Source organism: Medicago sativa, chromosome 4 (assembly GCF_051527215.1).
Source record: "Medicago sativa cultivar Bolivia chromosome 4, Bolivia_mono, whole genome shotgun sequence".
NCBI lineage: Eukaryota > Viridiplantae > Streptophyta > Magnoliopsida > Fabales > Fabaceae > Medicago > Medicago sativa.
In genome coordinates, this window is record NC_140752.1 from 30,894,110 (window position 1) to 30,913,319 (window position 19,210).

The window sequence follows — 19,210 nt, forward strand, 5'->3', positions numbered from 1 at the left end:
TTGCATACTCATTAAAGATGAGGGCTTTAGGCCCGGCAGCCTTTGTGCTCATTAAAGTTGGGGGCTTTAGGCCCGGCAGCCTGGTGCTCATTAAAGTTGGGGGCTTTAGGCCCGGCAGCCTTGTGCTCAAACTACGTTGGGGGCTTTAAGCCCAGCAGTTTTATGCTCACACGTTGAAGAGCCTAATTACGCTCATTTATGTTGTTGATTGGTACCACATGCATTTGCATATCAAGATGATTTAAGATGATTTTAAGAAGTTGAAGTTGCATAGTCGAGTAGAGTTGTTAAGAGGTTAAGATGTCGAATTGTTAAGAGGTTAAGATGTCGAATTGTTAAGAGGTTAAGATGTCGAGTTGTCAAGAGGTTAAGATGTCAAGTTGTTAAGATTGATTTATAAGTTGAATACGAAGTTGATGTTGATGATTGATTATGAAGCTGACCATGAATTGATTATGAAGATGTTATGATAATGCTATGTTTGATAATGCTATGATGTTTATGATTAATATTTGACGATATGTGATGATGTTTGTGATTAATATATGTGATGATGTTTATGATTAGTAACTGGTGTTATATGATGATGTTTATGTCTATGATTAAGATGATATAAGATGAAGTATATGACTAATGTAGGAGATTAATGATGCTAGTTAATGAAGTTTAAGATATGTTAATGATATTTAAGTTGTTAAATGTAATTTATGATTTATAAGCTTAATATTATTGTTTGAGAAATCTCACCCCTTCTGCTTGAAAATGTTGCTCTTCGTATGGGTAACTTGCAGGTAATCAAGATTAGCTGCGGTCGTGGGTGACTATCTCTCACTGTGTCCTTAGGTGCTCTGATACGTAACGGGATGGAGATTTTAATACTATTTTCTGTTCCTTTACGTATTGCTTTTGAAGTTTAAGAATTATTTTTGAACTAAGATTTATGAGACTTTTATGATGAGGCCTGCAGGCCAAAGACTATTTTAAATGATGAATAATTCCGCTGCAAAGTATTAATTAATTGTTGATTGAATTTTGAAGGATAAATATTAATTTATTCTATGTATGATTTTTAGAAATGTGACATTCCGTTTTGTGATGAAAAACTCTGATAATTGTTATGAAATTTTTACGTTGGGAAAACGGGGTGTTACAGCTGACATATCTATCAGGCCAGGTGTCTGCATCCTCTCGATGGTATTGTCTCCATAGAGCGGAAGTGGGAGGAATCAGACAACCATCCTTCAATTTCAAGGCCATAAAATGGTTGTCATTCACATATGCCAGACATATCAACGGATCGATAGTTGGAGGCGGCGGTGGACCACATAGAGGGAAAAAAGGTTTCTGATTTCCCAATGGACAACATAACAACCGTTTGGCTGAATTTCTGTGCGATGAGGAACCCCATATCCGGCATTGTCATCCATTTATCCGGTGGTGCATTGCTAATACCGGAGTAGGATAGAGCGTCTAAGACCTCGTTATACCCCCTATCATCATTAATCATCCTCCGATAGCGGCCATTTTCTACACCGATAAGCTCTTTGTAAAGGTTGTACCGGACTAATACGTGATCATCAACAGTCAAGTTACGTAGGACCGCAACTGCTCGGAACCCACAATGGCCATCACCGGGTACATCCGTAACCTTTTCAATAAAGTCATGCATCCAAATTGGGATTTGGTCTTTGTGTGATATGTGGACTTCAACGGGTGTTGGCTTCTTTGGATTTTTTGGAATTGGCTTGGGAGGAGTAAGAGACATGTTGCTTTTCGGTGCACTCTTTCTACTCGTCCCTGTTGACCGTGTCTGTGAACCCTGTGTTTCTTGCTCCTGGGAGTCAACAATCACCCATGGGGAAGGGGACCGCCTTGTCGATCGAATGCTTTGCTTATCTTTCTTTGGAGCTCCTTTGGTGGTGACCTTATTTGGCGGTGGACGCATAGAGGTGGTTTCCGGTAAAACAAATTGTTGGAATTGTTCTTTCAAATGCACCTTCATGTTGTAATCGGCGTCCTTGAACCGGGCCTACAATGTGTAAAAAACTGTCATTATTGTTGTTGATGGAAAACAGTCAGAAACTTGCATTCTGTTACTACTACTGATACTATCCGGATTATATATTCCGAATTATATAAGGTAATCCGGATTATAAAATCCGGAACTTCCCGATACACCCTATGCATGAGCCTTAAATGCACTTGCATGGGGCGTAAATGCTACCTCTCCGGATTATATTATCCGGAACATATCAACTATGTCCGGATTATATAATCCGGATTGCACCAGTACAGAATACAGAAACAGAAATCCTGGGCAGAACATAAACAGAGACAGTTTTGAAAAAAAAAATACCTCGAGAATATCCCATTCTGGCAATAGAGAGATGTCTTCTTTTTGAAGCTTCGGGTCAACCTCGTACTCGAACCTCAACCACTTCCAGTGGGTGTGAATTTCTTCCAAACGGATGGCGGTGTCGTTCTTGATCTTCAAAGCTATCATACACGCACACGGTAATCCGTAAGTGATCAAACTCAAACAACCACATCTTGATTTATCCGTACCAATTTCAAGTGATTTATTGTACTCCACTATGAGATGATGCAAAGCTTCCCTTGAAATGTTCCGGATCAACCTAGACCACAACACCTTGTCTTTGAACCGATGTTCAAGCATGATAATGCTCGTCTGAAACGAAGCATGTATTGCGGTATGTTGCAACTCTAGCATGGCATGAACGGATTTCCAATTTGTGCTCAAATCACCCATACTACTACTCAGATACTTTTTCAACCGAGCGTGTGTAGATTCAGCTCTGTTTGTTGTAGTATTCCCCATATGAAGGTTTTTGTCAACCCAAAACCTCACAAACTTCTCCTTAACTGGATCCAAAATTGTCTTTTCAACATAATCCAAAAACTTGGGAAATTTTGCGCATACAACTTTGAACCGGGTCCGATTATCAATATATGCTTCCTCTGTGTCGGAGTCCACAATATTCATCCATGCAGCCATCACAGTCTTCACCACCGAAGCAGGCTTAATCGCTTGCCCATTCTTGCCTTTGAGATCCGTCACTTTGCAATCCAATTTACACTTTGCTCTCACATTTTGTCCAATGTGATATGAGCACAACAAAGTAGTAGCTTTAGGGAAAACCTTTTCCACAGCATTGATCAAAGCATTGTCCCGATCAGTGACAACTACTTTGGGATAGAGATCTTTGGAGTGCAACATCTCACGACACCTCTCAAGAGCCCAATAAACATTGTCTTGCCTCTCAGACAGCATATAGGCAAAAGCAATAGAGTATGTTTTCATGGTAGAGGTATTACCGACAAACTCAAGCAATGGAAGACGATACTTGTTTGTCTTGTATGTTGAATCCAACACAAGCACCGTGGAGACCGTGTTAAACAACTTGATAGAATCTGGATGTGCCCAAAAAACATCACCGACTTCATCAGAATCATGATACTTCCTACAATGATAAACGTAACCATTATCAACCAAAGACTTCAAGAGATGTTGCATGTCATTCCTCGTACCCCTAATGGACCGCCTATACCTGTAAGTAGCATTATAAACGTGTTTGATGGTAGTTGAAGTGGTACGGTTCCTCTTCTTTAAGTTGGTAAGCATTTACCTCGGAGGAACGTTTGATTCCACCATCTCTTCAAGGTGAACACGTTCATTTGGGTTTAGACGACCGGCGGTTTTATGACCTTTCAACACATCGGTCATGCCATGGTTGTGTTTACCATCACCAACTTTGAGGCTCCAATCACCACCAGTCAACAAGTAACCTCTTAGCCTAAACGGACACTCGCATTTAACCGAACCAGCTATCTCACGTCGACTTTTTCTCTTGTACTAGGAGTATGAACCTCCCCTTTCACATATTAAAGTAACAAATGTGTTTCTTTTGTTGCCACCGTTATCGGATTTACCAATAACAGTGGAAAAACCAAGCTTCCTAGCTTTCTCCCGAACCCACTCCAACAAATCATTGCGTGTTGCAAACCTGTGTTTGGTGGTAAAATGTTCTCGCTGGTCAATACAAACAGCAACAACTGGAGGTGGTACAACAGGAGGAATAGGAGGATGAGCATCCTCTACTTTCGGGGGTGGTGGTGGGGGATTCTCGGATTTGGCATTTCCGGAATCATGCGCATCTTGAAGTAAAAGAAGCGGCAACACAACAGGAGGTTCATTCTGAGGTAGATCATCATTTGGGGGATCAATAGGAACAACCATGACTGAAAACAGTGTGAAGCAGAGTCAGAAAATGAACACAGTTTCTGCACTGGTACAGTCCGGAATACGAAATCCAGAATGCAGTCCGGATTACATATTCCAGAAAAGTACTGCAAAGATCATACAATGTGATCAAATGTTAATCGCCTAAAAATCGACTAGGGAAAAGTTTATATACACATTACCTTTGCATTCAGTCGAAAATGATGATGTTAACACCCCTTGATCGCCAGATTGCTGCTCCAAACCATGATTTCGCTCAAATGGAGTGTTTTTTTTTAGAGGTGTAGGGAGTGTTTTAGATAAAGGTGGTCTGCTTCAGCTAGGTTCTGGAGAACTATATATAACCTAGCTGTCCGGATTACATTTTTCGGAACAAAACGACTACTTTTCCCGCCCGGTTTAAATACAGGGCGTGCGGATTTTCTTCTCCAGAATACAACCATTGTGTCCGGATTATGTTTTCCGGATTGTATTCACCCTGACCAAACCCAAGTTACGCAAATTTCCTAATTGTTTCGGATTATATGATCCGAATATTTTCCGGAATATATAGTCCGGATAAAGGGTATTTTGGTCAAAAAAATAGGGCGCGCGAGAAGGTCATAGGGTGGGAAAAGTAAATCTCAAAATTAAATGGGTTCGGTTAAATTTGCCTCCTACAGTCAAACCCTAAGCCAACAAACCTTGAAAATTGCTTTTTTAACATCAAAAACTTCCTAAAAACACAAGTAAAATACTAAAATGCCTCCAGGTAGTTGACTATTGCTGGCTTATAACTAGAAAACTGGGTTTTTTAGTCATTTACATGTGTTTCTAGGAACTATTGGATGTCAGAAAAGATCACAAACCTTCATCCATGAGAACTGTATCTCAATTTAGTTTTCAAAGTGGTAAGGCAGATTGGTAAGATTCTTCTTCATTCTCGTCGAAAATGAATGTGTTTGTGAAAGGAGAATAAATCTCCTTCCACAAAGAATGCAGTTGTTTGGCGGACGCACAACCACAGCCATGGATGACTCCAAGAATGGAGGTATGAAAGATAAAATTTGGATGGAAGAGGAGGAACAATTAAGTATAAAGGTTCCATTGTATAACCATAAGTAAAATAATCATCTAAAGCCTAAAAAATAGAGGGCAACATAAACCAAAAAAAAACTATAAACATATCCTACAAGCAGTACCATAAGTAAAATAATCATCTAAAGCCTAAAAAATAGAGGGCAACATAAACCACAAAAAAACTATAAACATATCCTACAAGCAGTAAGATTGTAGTGTTATATAAATTGATGCAACCCACCATAATTTACATAGATGATTTTCCTTTTGTTATGTACAGTGGAAGTTGGACTAATCTAACATTAACTCTAGTCAGCCATATGAAACAACTCTAATATAGAGAATCCTTCTAATGTTACATTCTTTCGTATATTACATTACATACTCTCAATTACATCGTGTAGGAAGCGATAACATCAACTGCGTATGCATGGAAATATCATCCCAACATGTGTCTATAATAATGTGTTTAGAAATCGGATGCAGTGTTCTTTGCAAGAAACCTTCTAGCTTTGATTGAGAAATTTCTGGCCTTGACCTTATCGGTGAAAGTCAAAGGAGCGTCTTCCTCAACAGTGTCTCTTGGATCATACCAACCAACAGAAGTAGCCTCATGATGCGAGCTTCCAGCGCTATATACAGTTGACGAATTGTGTTCTTCTGGTATATCTCGATACAAATGTTTTAATATAAAAAGAGCAGTATCATAGTCTCGCCAATAGTTCCTGCAAACCAGATAAACATTGGAAATTGCCTGAGTTGAGTCCTAAAACAAAACCATTCCAATAAATATGATCGTAATAGAATGACGCCAATGTGAAATTCTAAATACACTTACGTGTGTGATCCGAGGGCTTGCAGATATGGATGCTCAAATGTCTTATCCTACATTGCAAAAACAAGTTGAATTAATAAAAACTGGAAAGACCACTATATTGGAAGTAAAAATACCCAAATGAAAGAACCTAGGGATAAGGTAGTGACATTTCCTTCGAAACTTTTTTTGCCTATATTAAATTTTGCTACAAAAAAATTGTATTTTCAGTTTAGAATATGGTCCCAAATTTATGACTAAGCTCTCACTTTCTCTTGCAAACAAGATCTTATTTCGCATCTTCCATTGAGAATAAGTTAGTTAAAAATAAAACATCTAGGATACAGACTAAAAGTTGGATAAGTATTCTTAAGATACCGTTTCACCCAATGGAGATCCAGTAGCTTTTTGTGGTGAGGATATAATTCACCCAATGGAGGATATAATATTTTAATTATTAATATATTTTTAATATTGAGAGCATCATAACAATATAAATTGGATTTGAAGAATTTATCTAGGCCCCCCCAAAACCCTCATCCAATACAATTTTTGAATTCTCCCAAATTAGGGGGAGTTTGTATCATTAAGAAAAATAAACCCCCCAAAGCCCTCCCCACCCGAAGTCAATTCCTTCCACTCTATCCTTCCTTTTTTTGAAGCCCTCAACTCACTTCCCCTCCTAATCTCCCAAACAGTCCCAAGGGTGAGGTATCCCAGGGTATATACTCTAGGATTTGTTCCATGTGAGGGAAACATGCATGTATTGAACCAAGTAGTAGAAGATTCCAGACTCAAAATAAGATGAGTCATTACATTACAGTAACCTAACTCTATGCAGTTTAGTGGTCCTTGAAAATAAAGGTGGGGCAATGTATATATCCAAGGACAAAATGTCGGTTTTATTTCAAATCGACTTCATCCATGGATACAAATATACAATCAAATACATCATTTTGAGCACCAAAAGTTTTATTATAACTCAGTTAGGTGTGTTCTCATTTTGCCCAATACTCCTGTCACCAAAGTGTTTGAAAAGCAAGATAGATAATGGAATGTAATAACTCCATACCTGAAGCATGTGATCAACTCGTCCAGTTTTGCTTCCTGTCAACCTCTCCATCATTAAAGATCCATATGATGTCTCTTCCTCCTCTTCAGAGCTCTCACCTGAAATGCAGATAGATAGGAATTTGAACAAAAACATGAGGGGACAATCTAGTATGTAATACACATTTTACAATCAAACCATAGATGCACCAACATATATATCTACGTGAGGAACTATAAAGCACGGACAGCTTTCCAAACTTTTGTGTCAGGTGTCAAACATGTATTAGACAGTGATGCTTCTAAGACACCTTGGACACTTGTCTCAGACACCAACACTTCTAGGATATGCCATGGACACTTCGTAGAAACATAAAGTCGTATATGTCTTATACTTTTGAGGTTTGTCATTACAAGACTTAAATAGTTGTTTTAAGAGACATAATTAAAAAAGAATGTAGAAGACAAAGAAATTACAGCGCCTTCCAAAATATTTACCAAAACTACGTACTGTAGCATTACAGTTTCTAACTTTATTGGTGGGAAGGGGTGTATAGGAGTAAGTTTCCTGACGAGACATAAATAACAATGAGGAAAGACATCTTTTTGAAAAAAACAAAACAGGAAAGGCATAATATCATATCTGTTCACAAGCCTGTCAAAATAAAAGCATTTTCTAAATAAACAGTGAGCAGGAAAAGCCATATAAAGATTACTAGACATTTTAATTGCTACTACGTCGATGTTCTGAAAAGGGATAGAATTCTCAAACTTGTTATATAAATATGACATTCATAAAATGGCTATCAAATAAAAAGAAACCTGAAACTATATTACCTTCTATGTTCTCCGAAAGTTTTGATTGACAAACTGCTAGTACCCTATCCTGTTTAGGAAAGAGAAATTACAACTGTTACCATGCGTGTGTGTTTTCTAATGAATTTGACAGGCTCATCATAAATTATTCGTATCTTCAGTTTCAAGCTTCGATTTTGCCAATCAGAATAATATTAATGTGTGCTATCCATATGGAGCCGGGTCTGTTACCAACTTACCACACTTGTAATAAGTTTGTTAATAATTATCTACTTTCAACAGGATTTCTTACTCCGACAATTTCAGTCCCACCATTTTGGGAATAAGCCCCACTAAATCATGTGGTTCCCAGATGAATTTAGTAGACCAATATAAATTTCAATCAATAAAGAGTGTGTTAGTTTAGCTAGCATTTCTCACTGTATTATTATACAACGAGAAGAGAGGAGCTCACCCTTGCAGATTTCATGTATCTCTTTACTGCGTGAGTGCGAACTGCTAGATTTTCAGTGAATTCCTACAAGAAGACTTACAGTGTTATTAGAGACAGATACAATTATCCAATCTAGGAATGTAACACCAGTATCTCTGCTGCCTCACCTGAAATCCAATATGCAGCCTTTTTCCTCCTCTGTGATAAGGAATCAAGACAGGGCGTTTGCCAATGTATTCTTTGCAGACAAGTGGCTCTACCCTGTGGTGAATTTAAAAATAGCATGTGATGTCGCACATTGAAGTTTGTATAAATTTTCACACAGCAGATACAGTATCAGAAAATAGAAAAGATTAGCAAAATCACAATTGATTTAATATCATTCCACATGCTGGTGTGCATACACTAAAGAATTATAGGTCATGTAACATGTTATGTAACATAATACTCCTATTTATACAACTACAGGAAAGACAAGCACAATAACTGCTGTATATTACTTTTCGATCTCTCTATCTACATTTTTAGCTTCACTCTCCTTATGTAGATTTAAATTTAAAGTATCACTTATTTTTGGAAAACAATATCTATTTATTGACTTGGAGGCAAGGGCAAAATTGTAAAGAAAATGTGTACATCGAACATTGTATAACCTTTATATATTGTTGTAGACAATTAGGTCATATATTTATCACATTAAGCCTATATAGATGGACTACGTTGTGTAGCACTGTAGCTGATACACGGTTTTTATCATCTCATGCCTGTTTTCTCTATTTCAACACAATTAAAACATTAGAACAGATGCTCCAAAAAGCTGCGGAAGAATTTAGTGAAGAAACGGAAAATATAAACAATCAGGAAAATTGCACAAATTGACTGGTGGCAAGAATTTATATTGCGTACTCACGATGAATGGAACCTCGAAAAGAATTGTGTGCAAGTAAAGATGATTCTTATTAAGTGAAATAGAATAAAAACATCGGAAAATACCTCTTCTACAAGGGTTGATCCGTTTACAACTAAACCACTGCTCTAATTTTTCAAAGTAATAAATCTCAATCTTACTCCTATCTAAGCTAAATCGCTCGTCCTTCCAACCTCACTAACAAATTAATAGTTATAACAAACTGGTAGTTATGCTCTATTTAAATTACTTGTAGAAAATTATCAATGTTTGGGAATCTCCAACACATATTCACCGGGAAAACTTCATTAGGGATAGAATTATAACAAACCTGTATGCTACTGGATCATATGGGTGAAAAATGTTAAACATCTGCCGACAAGCTGGCATTTCTTCAATAATATTTTCCTGTTCCCAATATTCTTGGCCTCTTCCTGGAATTAACAAGAAAGAATTTATCAACTTAGATGCATATAAAAAATTGAACATTTAAAAGAACTAGTATTTGCAATCATAAATTTTTTTAAGCTTAAATGCACTTTTGGTCCTCCTATTTTACTTGAAATGAGATTTTACTCCCCCCCAATCAATTGAGAAGAACATCATAAATAAGTGGGCTTAAATTGAACTTGTGATAAATACAGATTCATAAAATATTATTTAACATAACACTAAAGATGCAATAAGCAATATTATAAAAGAATCACTTCAAAGAGATCTATCAATACCCGAAATAATTTTTTTTTTACTGTATCAAAGACAAGCTAAGAAATTGTTACCAATGCCAATTCGGATATTGCGGAGTGCAAGAAATACACCCAGAGGGGATCCAACAGCAAAGAATGTATCAACCTGCCATAAATTCATTGTTAGTCATATGAGCAACACAATATATATTGTATGACATATACTAAGCAACTATCAATGACCCTTTTTTTTTTCAAGAGTTGAATATGTTAAAAATACTAAGGGTGTGTTTGGATTGAGGGTTTAGGAGGGGAAGGGAGGGGGGGGCTTACTTTTCTTTTTGACATTATAAGATGATTTTTAGAAAATTGCATTAACATGATAAATGATTATATAATACTTCAAAAACACTTAATTTATTTTAAAAAAACATTTTACATTGTTCGTAATTTAAAAATTAAAAGTGAACCCTCCCCTCCCCTCCCCTCCCCTCCTAAACCCTCAATCCAAACACACCCTGAAGGAAATATACTTCTCGATAAGGCCATCCAAGAGTTCACATCCTAGAAACAGAGTTTGTAGTAGTTTTAATACCTTGAATAGAAGCTTTGTATAATTGATATACGGAGTGTAAGGCTTTGTTACATCTTGCATAGGAGGCAACTTTTGAGATGACTCTGGTACTTCCACATTCATGTGAACATCTTTAACTGCATTTTGTTATATATTAGAAATCAAGACGAACATGGGAAAACATCTTATGCTTTTTATTGGACCCAAAATCTAGTAATTACCAGAATCCAATTCTTCTTTCGTATGATCACCATCACATGATTGCAGATCAGCTAGCTTCCCGCTCAACGAATCAATCTAATCAACAAATTGTCAGCTAAAGGCCAAGTTATAAAGGAAGTCAATGTTAGTAGTAGGGATACTATATAGTCATATGAAGGTATTTCATTTTCATCACTCATGAGTTCAACAATGCACCCTTTGTATGTAGTATACAAATGTACACACAAAACCCAAATGAATTACTGCTTCCAAGTATCTAAGTCGCAAGATGTTTACATAACCCAAAGAATTGTGCACCACGCGTTATTTTAACATATTCGAAGCACATTGAAAGAGAAGTCGATATTAGCTTTGTTGAATTATTAAAATAGTTTTGTGCAAATAATTCAGACTTTTATCATGAAATTTTTGTTTCCTTGTGCAACCAATGCTCCCTGCTCACCAGTACATGTGAAGTTGTGAACATGTATGTCATATCATAAGTTGAATCATGTCTTGTTGTGTGTATGTATAAGTCGAAGTTTGGTTAACTTAAAAATAATATTCAAATTTCATAAAAACAATAACTTCATTAATTTGCCATTTTTTTGGTTATGACATATTTAGGAAGAGGACAGGTTAAGTTACCCATCCAAAATGAACTATAGTACTTACAGATGGCCTACTGATGAAATAATACAAACCCAAAAACATTTAAGTTAACACTACTAAGTCACACATACTAGCATCCAAACTAACTATGTAGTATGAAATTATGATATAGCTCAAGCTCTCTCTCTCCCCCTCTCTCTGTAGGGAATCAAGATCCTAGTATCACCTTGGATTACATACCCTATGTCACTCCGCAACTTCTTTGTTTCTGCTTTCATGAACAGATGGGGAGACTAGTCTACAACAAGAAGCAATGTGCATAACAACGAAATCTATAATCAAGCAGTCTATTATTTATTTAGATCTGTTAATTAGTTAAAAGAGAACAATTCGATAAATAGTTTTTCCAAAAAACAATTGGCTAAATAGGGGAAATCAGAATGAGGAGGGGCATTATGTACATTTGACAGCTTTTGAGTGAAAAGAAATATCCCTTGTAAAAGAATATCTTCAATCTTTTGACTCTTTATATTTGGTTTTCCGTCTTACTTTCTGAGTTCCTAACAAAAGCATTCAAGGGCATGGTTTCTTATTTTAGGGCCTCTCAACATGCCTCTCCCTCTCTTGAGTAGGGAAACCTTGCTAGAGAAGTCCATGAAAAACCAAAAAAATAAAAATAAATAGAAATCGGAAACCAACCTCTTCCCGGAGCTTTTTTATTTCTTCATCTTTGTTGTTTGTCCCATTACATTTTTCCTTAGGCACCGGTAGCCCAAGATCCACACTCTCTAGTTTATCCGATGCATCCGTTTTCTCAAAAAATGTGTCACTAGAATCAGAAATGCAGTCAGAAACATCTCGCTCATTACTTGGGCTCACAGGGTTAGGTTCTGCAATGAAGTTGTGCCCACTTGATGAAGCAGGGCAAAAAGTGGAGGACTCCTCGGAAAATTCTGCTTCCATTTCTGAAGTCTGTTGTGTACTCTTCTTTTCATCAGAGGAGATCCTCCCACTCAATGTGTCATCCTGATTGACCAATGAGTGCTGAAAATAATTATTTTTCTCATCAGGGACGGGTTCTTCGTCTTCACTATGTTCCCTGTACATCCAGTCCATTGGAAATGGGGATGACAAATTGTCTTGATGGCAGAGGATATCATATGAGAGGACACTTCCCAGAGAATGACCATATAAAGAAATCTACATAAAAGTCGCCATAAAGTCAACCACTATAGATATTAAAAATGCATAGAGGGAAACACGAAGCAATTTTTTCACAAGCATACCTTTCCATCATATCCAGGATTCCTCTTGATAAATTTCAGATATAGTCGGTTCAGTTGGTTGGATACCTAGAGAAGTGTAAATTCAGAGGTCAAAAAATGAACATTGTTTAGTTCTCTATTACAATAGTATAACATTTAAACCTTCAAAGTAATCCATCCAACTACTGAGATAAAGAAAATGTGAATTCATTATGCACCTGGTTTTTAAAAATGGATATATCTGCACTGCAGTTATAAGTAGTTCTAAAATGAAAAGTAGGTTCATTTATTATTTTTTGCACTACAGGTTTTGCAATTGCAGAACATGTAAGGATACACGCATGCACATACAAGGAGGTTCACAGAACTAAAACTCTAGATAGCTTTTAAAATAAGAAATTTAGGGCTTGTGTGATCTACAGAATCTAAAGAAGATTAAAGTAAGAAGTATGAATCAACTAAACATTATATGGAAGTTTTGAAGACAGACGAAGTCGTGCATAAATCAGCATTGCTGTTCTGTTTCCTTACTTTTTCTAATAAAATACCAAGTTTCTATCAAAACCTCTGGCAGCTAAATGATGTATACTAGTAATCATCCAAATTTTTCAAATATTGGCATTGTAGAATTAGTGAACTGCCTCTTTATGTTTCCTTTTTTCATTTCTTTTCTTTATACGTGTTATGTGCTATGCAAATGTAAAAACTGTAAATGAATAAAAATAAGAAAATAGATGAAATGATCTGTTGATTGTTTTTTAGGATGATTTAAAGAAACAATGAAATCAGTGAACACTGGCACAGAATTTCTTACCGAGTCAATTATGTCTTGACAGTAAATTGGGCTCATGTAATACAAAACATCGTGAACAGTTGCACTTAGTGTGACACGCAATCCCCGAACTCCATCCAAGGTTATTTTCTCAACAGCCGTTTCACCACTCAGCTTCAAACCTTTCCTCCACTAGATAACATGAAATCAACAATTAATTATTAATTGTAGTCAAATAAAAGATTGATTATAACAAAAGTTTCAAAACACTGACTGAAGAGGTTTCAACAAAAAAAGAGAAATGTCACAAACACGCTACAAGGATTTCAAAGTATTTCTCTTTGCCCTTAAACAAGCTTTGGGATTGAAAGCGTTCAAATTATGAATGTTTAAAGAATTGCTTTATCTGACATGATAGACTGTACCAGCATGCTACGAGAGAGAACACGTCGTCTTTTAAAAATAAACATATAAATTTAAAAAATGGAAAACATAAAAAAAAAAGGCAATGCTTCATGAACCTCCTTCTGATATGAGCCGTGTTTACTGGCTGATACAATGAAGGTATCTTTTACTCAGTTGTTAGTGTTAGTTATGTTTCGTTACTTTGCTTTTCTTCTTTTTTTCTTATCCTTTGTAACAAAAAAAAAAAGTATGTTCATTTTGTATGATTTCTCACTTCATACTTAATTCCAATTCTACAAAAACAATTCCGGCATTCAGTATATAAGTTGCTCAAATTACCATATACCATTTTTAATATAAATAATGCATGTTTCCAGGAAACAAAAACCTAACAGCACCACAAACACTCAAAATGGTAGGAAAGGAAAGCAAGTGAAACTGGCAAACAAATTTTCACAACTCCTGCAAAGATTTACAGGGATATCTAGGGAGCTAGTGCACGTTTCTCATTATGCAGTACAGGTTACAGTTTAGGAAACAGTAGTTTAGAAGATCAAATCAATGATACATATTGGCAATTCAAACACTACAAATTAGCTCACAGTCAGTTTTAGTATTAACAGAATATAAAATAAGGTCCAATGTGCCAAAAGGAAATGCCAGGGGTGGGACAACTTAATTTTGTAGACAGGTACATTGCAAAAGGCCTTAAAACAGAGGGACAAAAGCATCATAATCAGAACACATAAACAGTGAAAGATAACTAAACACATCCAATACCTGACATGGGATATAGAGGACCCTTTGAGTGCCAAGTTGGTGTGAAGTAAGATGCTGCTCTGCAAGACTTGCTGTAATATGGCGAAAATTGCCCACATCGTCAACCAAATTAGATTTTTCCAACCTTTGCCCAATCCCATGAACCATAAACACCAAATGTCGAACAGGAACCTACAAACAACTATCGTCATGAAATTGATATCAAGCAAAGGTGAGGGTGGGGACAGCTATACTGTGATCAAATTCAGTTGTTTGAATTAGATGACATATGAAGCGTTCCAGGTTTCAAAAGAAAAGTATGGATCCCCATAAAGAACACAAGGGGACTAGAGTCTAGAAACATTAGTATAATGATGATCATAACCTGGACTTCTGATTACATACCTGAGAACAGTAATCATCCATCTCCTCCTCCTTCTTTTGCCTTAATTCATCCTATTAGAAATTACAAGTTAATACAAATAGAACGGATCTGAACTTACATTCTTCAAAAAAGAACGGGTGCTTAGTTTATTCAACTATCTACAGTATGATATCATACACAAATACAAGATGAACACTTCAATACGATGAACACAAGGTGTGTGTGTGTGTGTGTGCGCGTGTGTGTGAAAATAGATAATATTGTAATATTGTTAGAACAAGAAAAGTTGCCCATTACCAATGTTGTTGTAAATAGGTGTATATCTTGTAATTATGTTAATAATTGTTCTCAGTGGGTTAATCCAGTCCATTAAGTATAGTGAAGTTTATATAAGCATTGGTGACTGTATCTAGATATTTTCAATAATAGTCAGATATATTTTTCCACAATTATCACTGTTGAATATCATGCAGCTCCTAATTTTATATTATAAAATGTGTATTGAAGTATAAAAGATACATATATGGCACGATGGATATTACTATAGCAAAGTTCTTTTATGTCAGTATAAACATAATTTTATAGTCATAAGGATCATATATATATATATATATATATAAGATACATTTACAAAGCAAAATCGGGATCGATTGTCCATATCCATGTATGGAAAGACTGAGCACTACTCTAATGGCAGACTATCTCTACATTATAGCACTATTACCAAAAAATTAGAAACCTGGGTTGGTTTTGGCGAATTTGATGGGGAGTAACCACGTCTTAGTTTGATTCCATGTCCAGTAAGACTCACAAAATTAGCAAAACCAGAAGCATCAACATTTAGCCAGGCTTCCCAGGTATCATCTTCTCCTGTGAAAAGGGCATGCAGGCCCTGCATGTTCAACATCAATATACAATAACATACCATGCATTTAAATGCAAAACAATCTCTATCCATAAAACAATAAAAAATAAACCAGATCATCATTGTCAAAATAATCTGCATACTTGCGTGGAGCCTTGCAAATCAACTCGAGCAGCAAAAAGTCCTGACAGTTGAAATGTTCTCCGGTGCCAAACCTACAGACCCACGTCAAAAATAAATAAATCTTTTGCTTTCAGAACCACACTTAAAGCTATTCATTTGTAAAATTTTGGCAATGACTTCTATATTAAAAATATGTAATTTGAACAATTATACAGACCTGACTACGATAAGCAATCTCTAGTTGTTCTGCAACATCTTCGCGAAGTGGTAGCCAGTCGAGGCCACCTTTACGAGCAAACCAATGGCCTCTTAGAACACGTCGATTTTCTCCATTCCAATAAACAGGGAAACAATGTCTCTTGATCAAATCTACCTGTAATGATGAGCATCACAACCTTGGAAAGATGTTCCCAATTTGTTTCCTTTTTAAAGGAAAGTCATATTCACTCAAATTATTAATATGTTCAAATTTGATATGTGCTCACAACAGTCCAAATATCCCTAGAACTTAAAACATATGCAATAGATACTAATTCTGAATATAATAAATAAAAGCTTAAACACTTCATCCCCCTCTGTGTTGTTGAAATGTTTAAAAAAGTTGAAAAGAAAATCTATGAATATTGTTATATATGATCCTGCGTCATACCTAACTAGCAAAGATATACCAAAAGGCAACAAAGATTCACACAAAAAAAACGGGTTTGTCTTGTGGGAAAGAAAGGATAAACTAGTCTAAAACACAAATTTTGCTTACTGAGAAAAGATGACACAAAATATAAAACAAGTACCTCGTACAGTCCTCCCTTCACAGGAACTCCGACTCTCTCTTCCTCAATTTCACAAAATTGATGTCTATCTAACTTGGTAGTACCAGAAGTTTGTCGTTCTCTTGGTCCAACACTACACTCTGCATATTCTCTCCACCAACTAGAAAGCAATTCTTCCTCTCTCTATGAATAAACACAAACAAAGAATCTTACTATCTAAAGATCACCAAGGCCATGATTCAAATCAAGATAAGTACAAGAATTTAACCTATATAAGTTTTATAAAACTACCTGCAAGAAAGATGCCTCAATTGCCAGAGAATCTCTCATGCCAAAACGAAAATAGTCACTCTTCCCGACTATCTCAGTGCTCGGGACTGACGCCGCCAACTCTGCAACAGAATACCAGCTAAACCAATTCAAAATACATATAGTGGAGTTAGGTGCTGATATATCTATCAGCCAACAACCAGAAAAAAATTTCTCCTCCTATCCTCAGTCACACAAATCTAATACAGTTCCTAAATCATTCCTTTTCAAAAAAAAAAAAAAAAAAATCCTAAATCATACATGTCTTCATGGACACAATACAAATGCAAGTCCATTTGCTACTAATACAGAATGAAGAAACTTTCTCCACCCCCACACGTATTTCTCGAAGTGTATTTTTGGAGGGCATAACGAAAAATGTATTACTTCCATACTGCTCAAAATATGTTTTTTTCCGAACGTGTACATCCGTAACCATGTTGGGGTTGCAGAAAGTTGCTCCCGATACAGAACTCGAAGTGAAAGAAAGCACAAGGCAGCTCTCAAACCCTTACTTTACGCCCACCAAGAAAAAACTTATTCACTATCAGTATTCAGCAAAAACTACATTTTGTTTTAGCAAGTCCTGACTTCTCTGTAACTTTCCCTTAAGAAGATCTCATTTGAAAGTTCACTTTAGTCTTAAAAAGATGTTGGGCCTGTCCAATCCCATGATTCCCAACAATGGTATCAAAGTCCTAGTCCTAGTTACCTTAAATCCTATCTGCATGTGTGTCTCAACACAACTCTTCAAAATATCATATACTACTCATGTAAGCTATATATATATATATATATATATATATATATATATAGATGCATAGATAAATAAACATTCAAAAGCGCACAAAAAGACCAAGCAAATTTCAATGTCTCATTAGATCAATATACAAGAATAATGAAACTTAGAATATGTGTCAAATTTTATAAGGAGCAGATGAAAGGTTTTTTTTTTTTTTTTTTATCTTAACCCACCAGTTCCCAAGAAACAGAGTTCGACCAGGGTTTGAAACTCCAAATTGATTCAACCTTAACTGAATATATATTTTTTAAAACGGTTAATGCTAGTATTGTTAGTTTTTATTGAGGGTGGGAATCGAATCCATAACCCCTCTTTTGAAAACTTGGTATCCAGCCCTAGAACTAACTCATCTAGGGAACCAATCCCACCGTCCACTAACGGGGGCCAGTGGAAGCCAGAGCAAAGCCCTTTATGCTCTTTATGGACCGACACAACATAGGAATTGTTGTCACCTAGGGGATTCAAACCTAAGAACTAGAGACGAGCACACTCCTAGGTCCCAAACATACACCATCACCACCAGGCCAACCCGAGTCCAACCACTTAGTTTATGTTTAATATCACGGTGGGTATGTCAGAATCACGGTAACACTATTTTAGGGTGTTTAGTTTACGTTTAGGTGCTTTTCAAGTGCCGGAATCAATTCTAACTCTACAAAATTATGTTTGACACTTTTTTTGAAAAATCAATTTTGGGCACTAAAAGCAATTCTACTTGAAGCTACTATTTGTAGCTTTTGATTCTAGAATTGATTTTTACACACAAATTTATAATTCAACCGACTTTTACATTAATGTATCCAGACACAAATCACTCTACCCGCAACTCACTTTTAGTCAGAATCAATTCATTCAAAATCAATCTCCGTCATATTAAAGGATCAGAAGATACTAATAAAGTAGTAAAGTAATCCAAAATAAAAATAAAATATTTAGGTTTAGAATTGATTGTTACATACCATTAGGAGCTAAAGAGGTTTTACAAAAATACCAACGAACATCACCGCCATCAGAAGAACTGTTAGTATGAGCGAGATACTTTTGTCTAGCTTTAGATTGTTCAATAACATCTTCCAATCTAGCAATATTAGAAGGCGTGTTTTTCAACAAATCAGGTAGAAGAACAGGAGTATTACTCCCTTCCGCCATTTCAGAATTTGATTCAATTCAATGCTTTGCGTGACGTGAACAACACGAATGATTTCGTGAAATTCAATTGAAAAATTATAAGAAAGAAAGAAAGAAAGAAAGAAAGGAATGATTGTTATGATGTTGTTGTTGTTGTTGAATGTCAGGTGAAATTCAACCGCTTCACCGCTGGCTGGTTGTTGTTGTTGTTCTT

At 36.1% G+C, this 19,210-nt stretch overlaps 2 protein-coding genes across 3 annotated transcripts; both read right to left on the reverse strand.

The window, feature by feature from the left end:
- Nucleotides 1–1,267: 1,267 nt before the first annotated feature.
- Nucleotides 1,268–4,258, reverse strand: LOC146927744 (uncharacterized). Its single transcript, XM_085707114.1, has 4 exons — nucleotides 3,959–4,258; nucleotides 3,648–3,874; nucleotides 2,357–3,482; nucleotides 1,268–2,029 (listed from the first exon to the last, which is right to left on the reverse strand). Exons 1-4 carry the CDS (start codon nucleotides 4,256–4,258, stop codon nucleotides 1,268–1,270), a joined length of 2,415 nt encoding a protein of 804 aa, XP_085563240.1.
- Nucleotides 4,259–5,515: 1,257 nt separating this feature from the next.
- SGR2 (shoot gravitropism 2 (SGR2)) lies at nucleotides 5,516–19,210 on the reverse strand. Of its 2 annotated transcripts, none has more exons than XM_085700966.1 (21): nucleotides 18,828–19,210; nucleotides 17,049–17,149; nucleotides 16,779–16,940; nucleotides 16,205–16,360; nucleotides 16,008–16,079; nucleotides 15,739–15,891; nucleotides 15,020–15,070; nucleotides 14,636–14,806; nucleotides 13,493–13,642; nucleotides 12,700–12,765; nucleotides 12,113–12,613; nucleotides 10,822–10,897; nucleotides 10,622–10,737; nucleotides 10,120–10,192; nucleotides 9,672–9,774; nucleotides 8,601–8,694; nucleotides 8,455–8,517; nucleotides 8,022–8,070; nucleotides 7,207–7,304; nucleotides 6,159–6,205; nucleotides 5,516–6,045 (listed from the first exon to the last, which is right to left on the reverse strand). In XM_085700966.1, exons 1-21 carry the CDS (start codon nucleotides 19,015–19,017, stop codon nucleotides 5,790–5,792), a joined length of 2,748 nt encoding a protein of 915 aa, XP_085557092.1. In that variant the 5' UTR covers nucleotides 19,018–19,210; the 3' UTR covers nucleotides 5,516–5,789. The 2 variants fall into 2 exon arrangements, with proteins under 2 accessions (XP_085557092.1, XP_085557090.1); XM_085700964.1 differs by having other exon boundaries at nucleotides 15,724–15,891.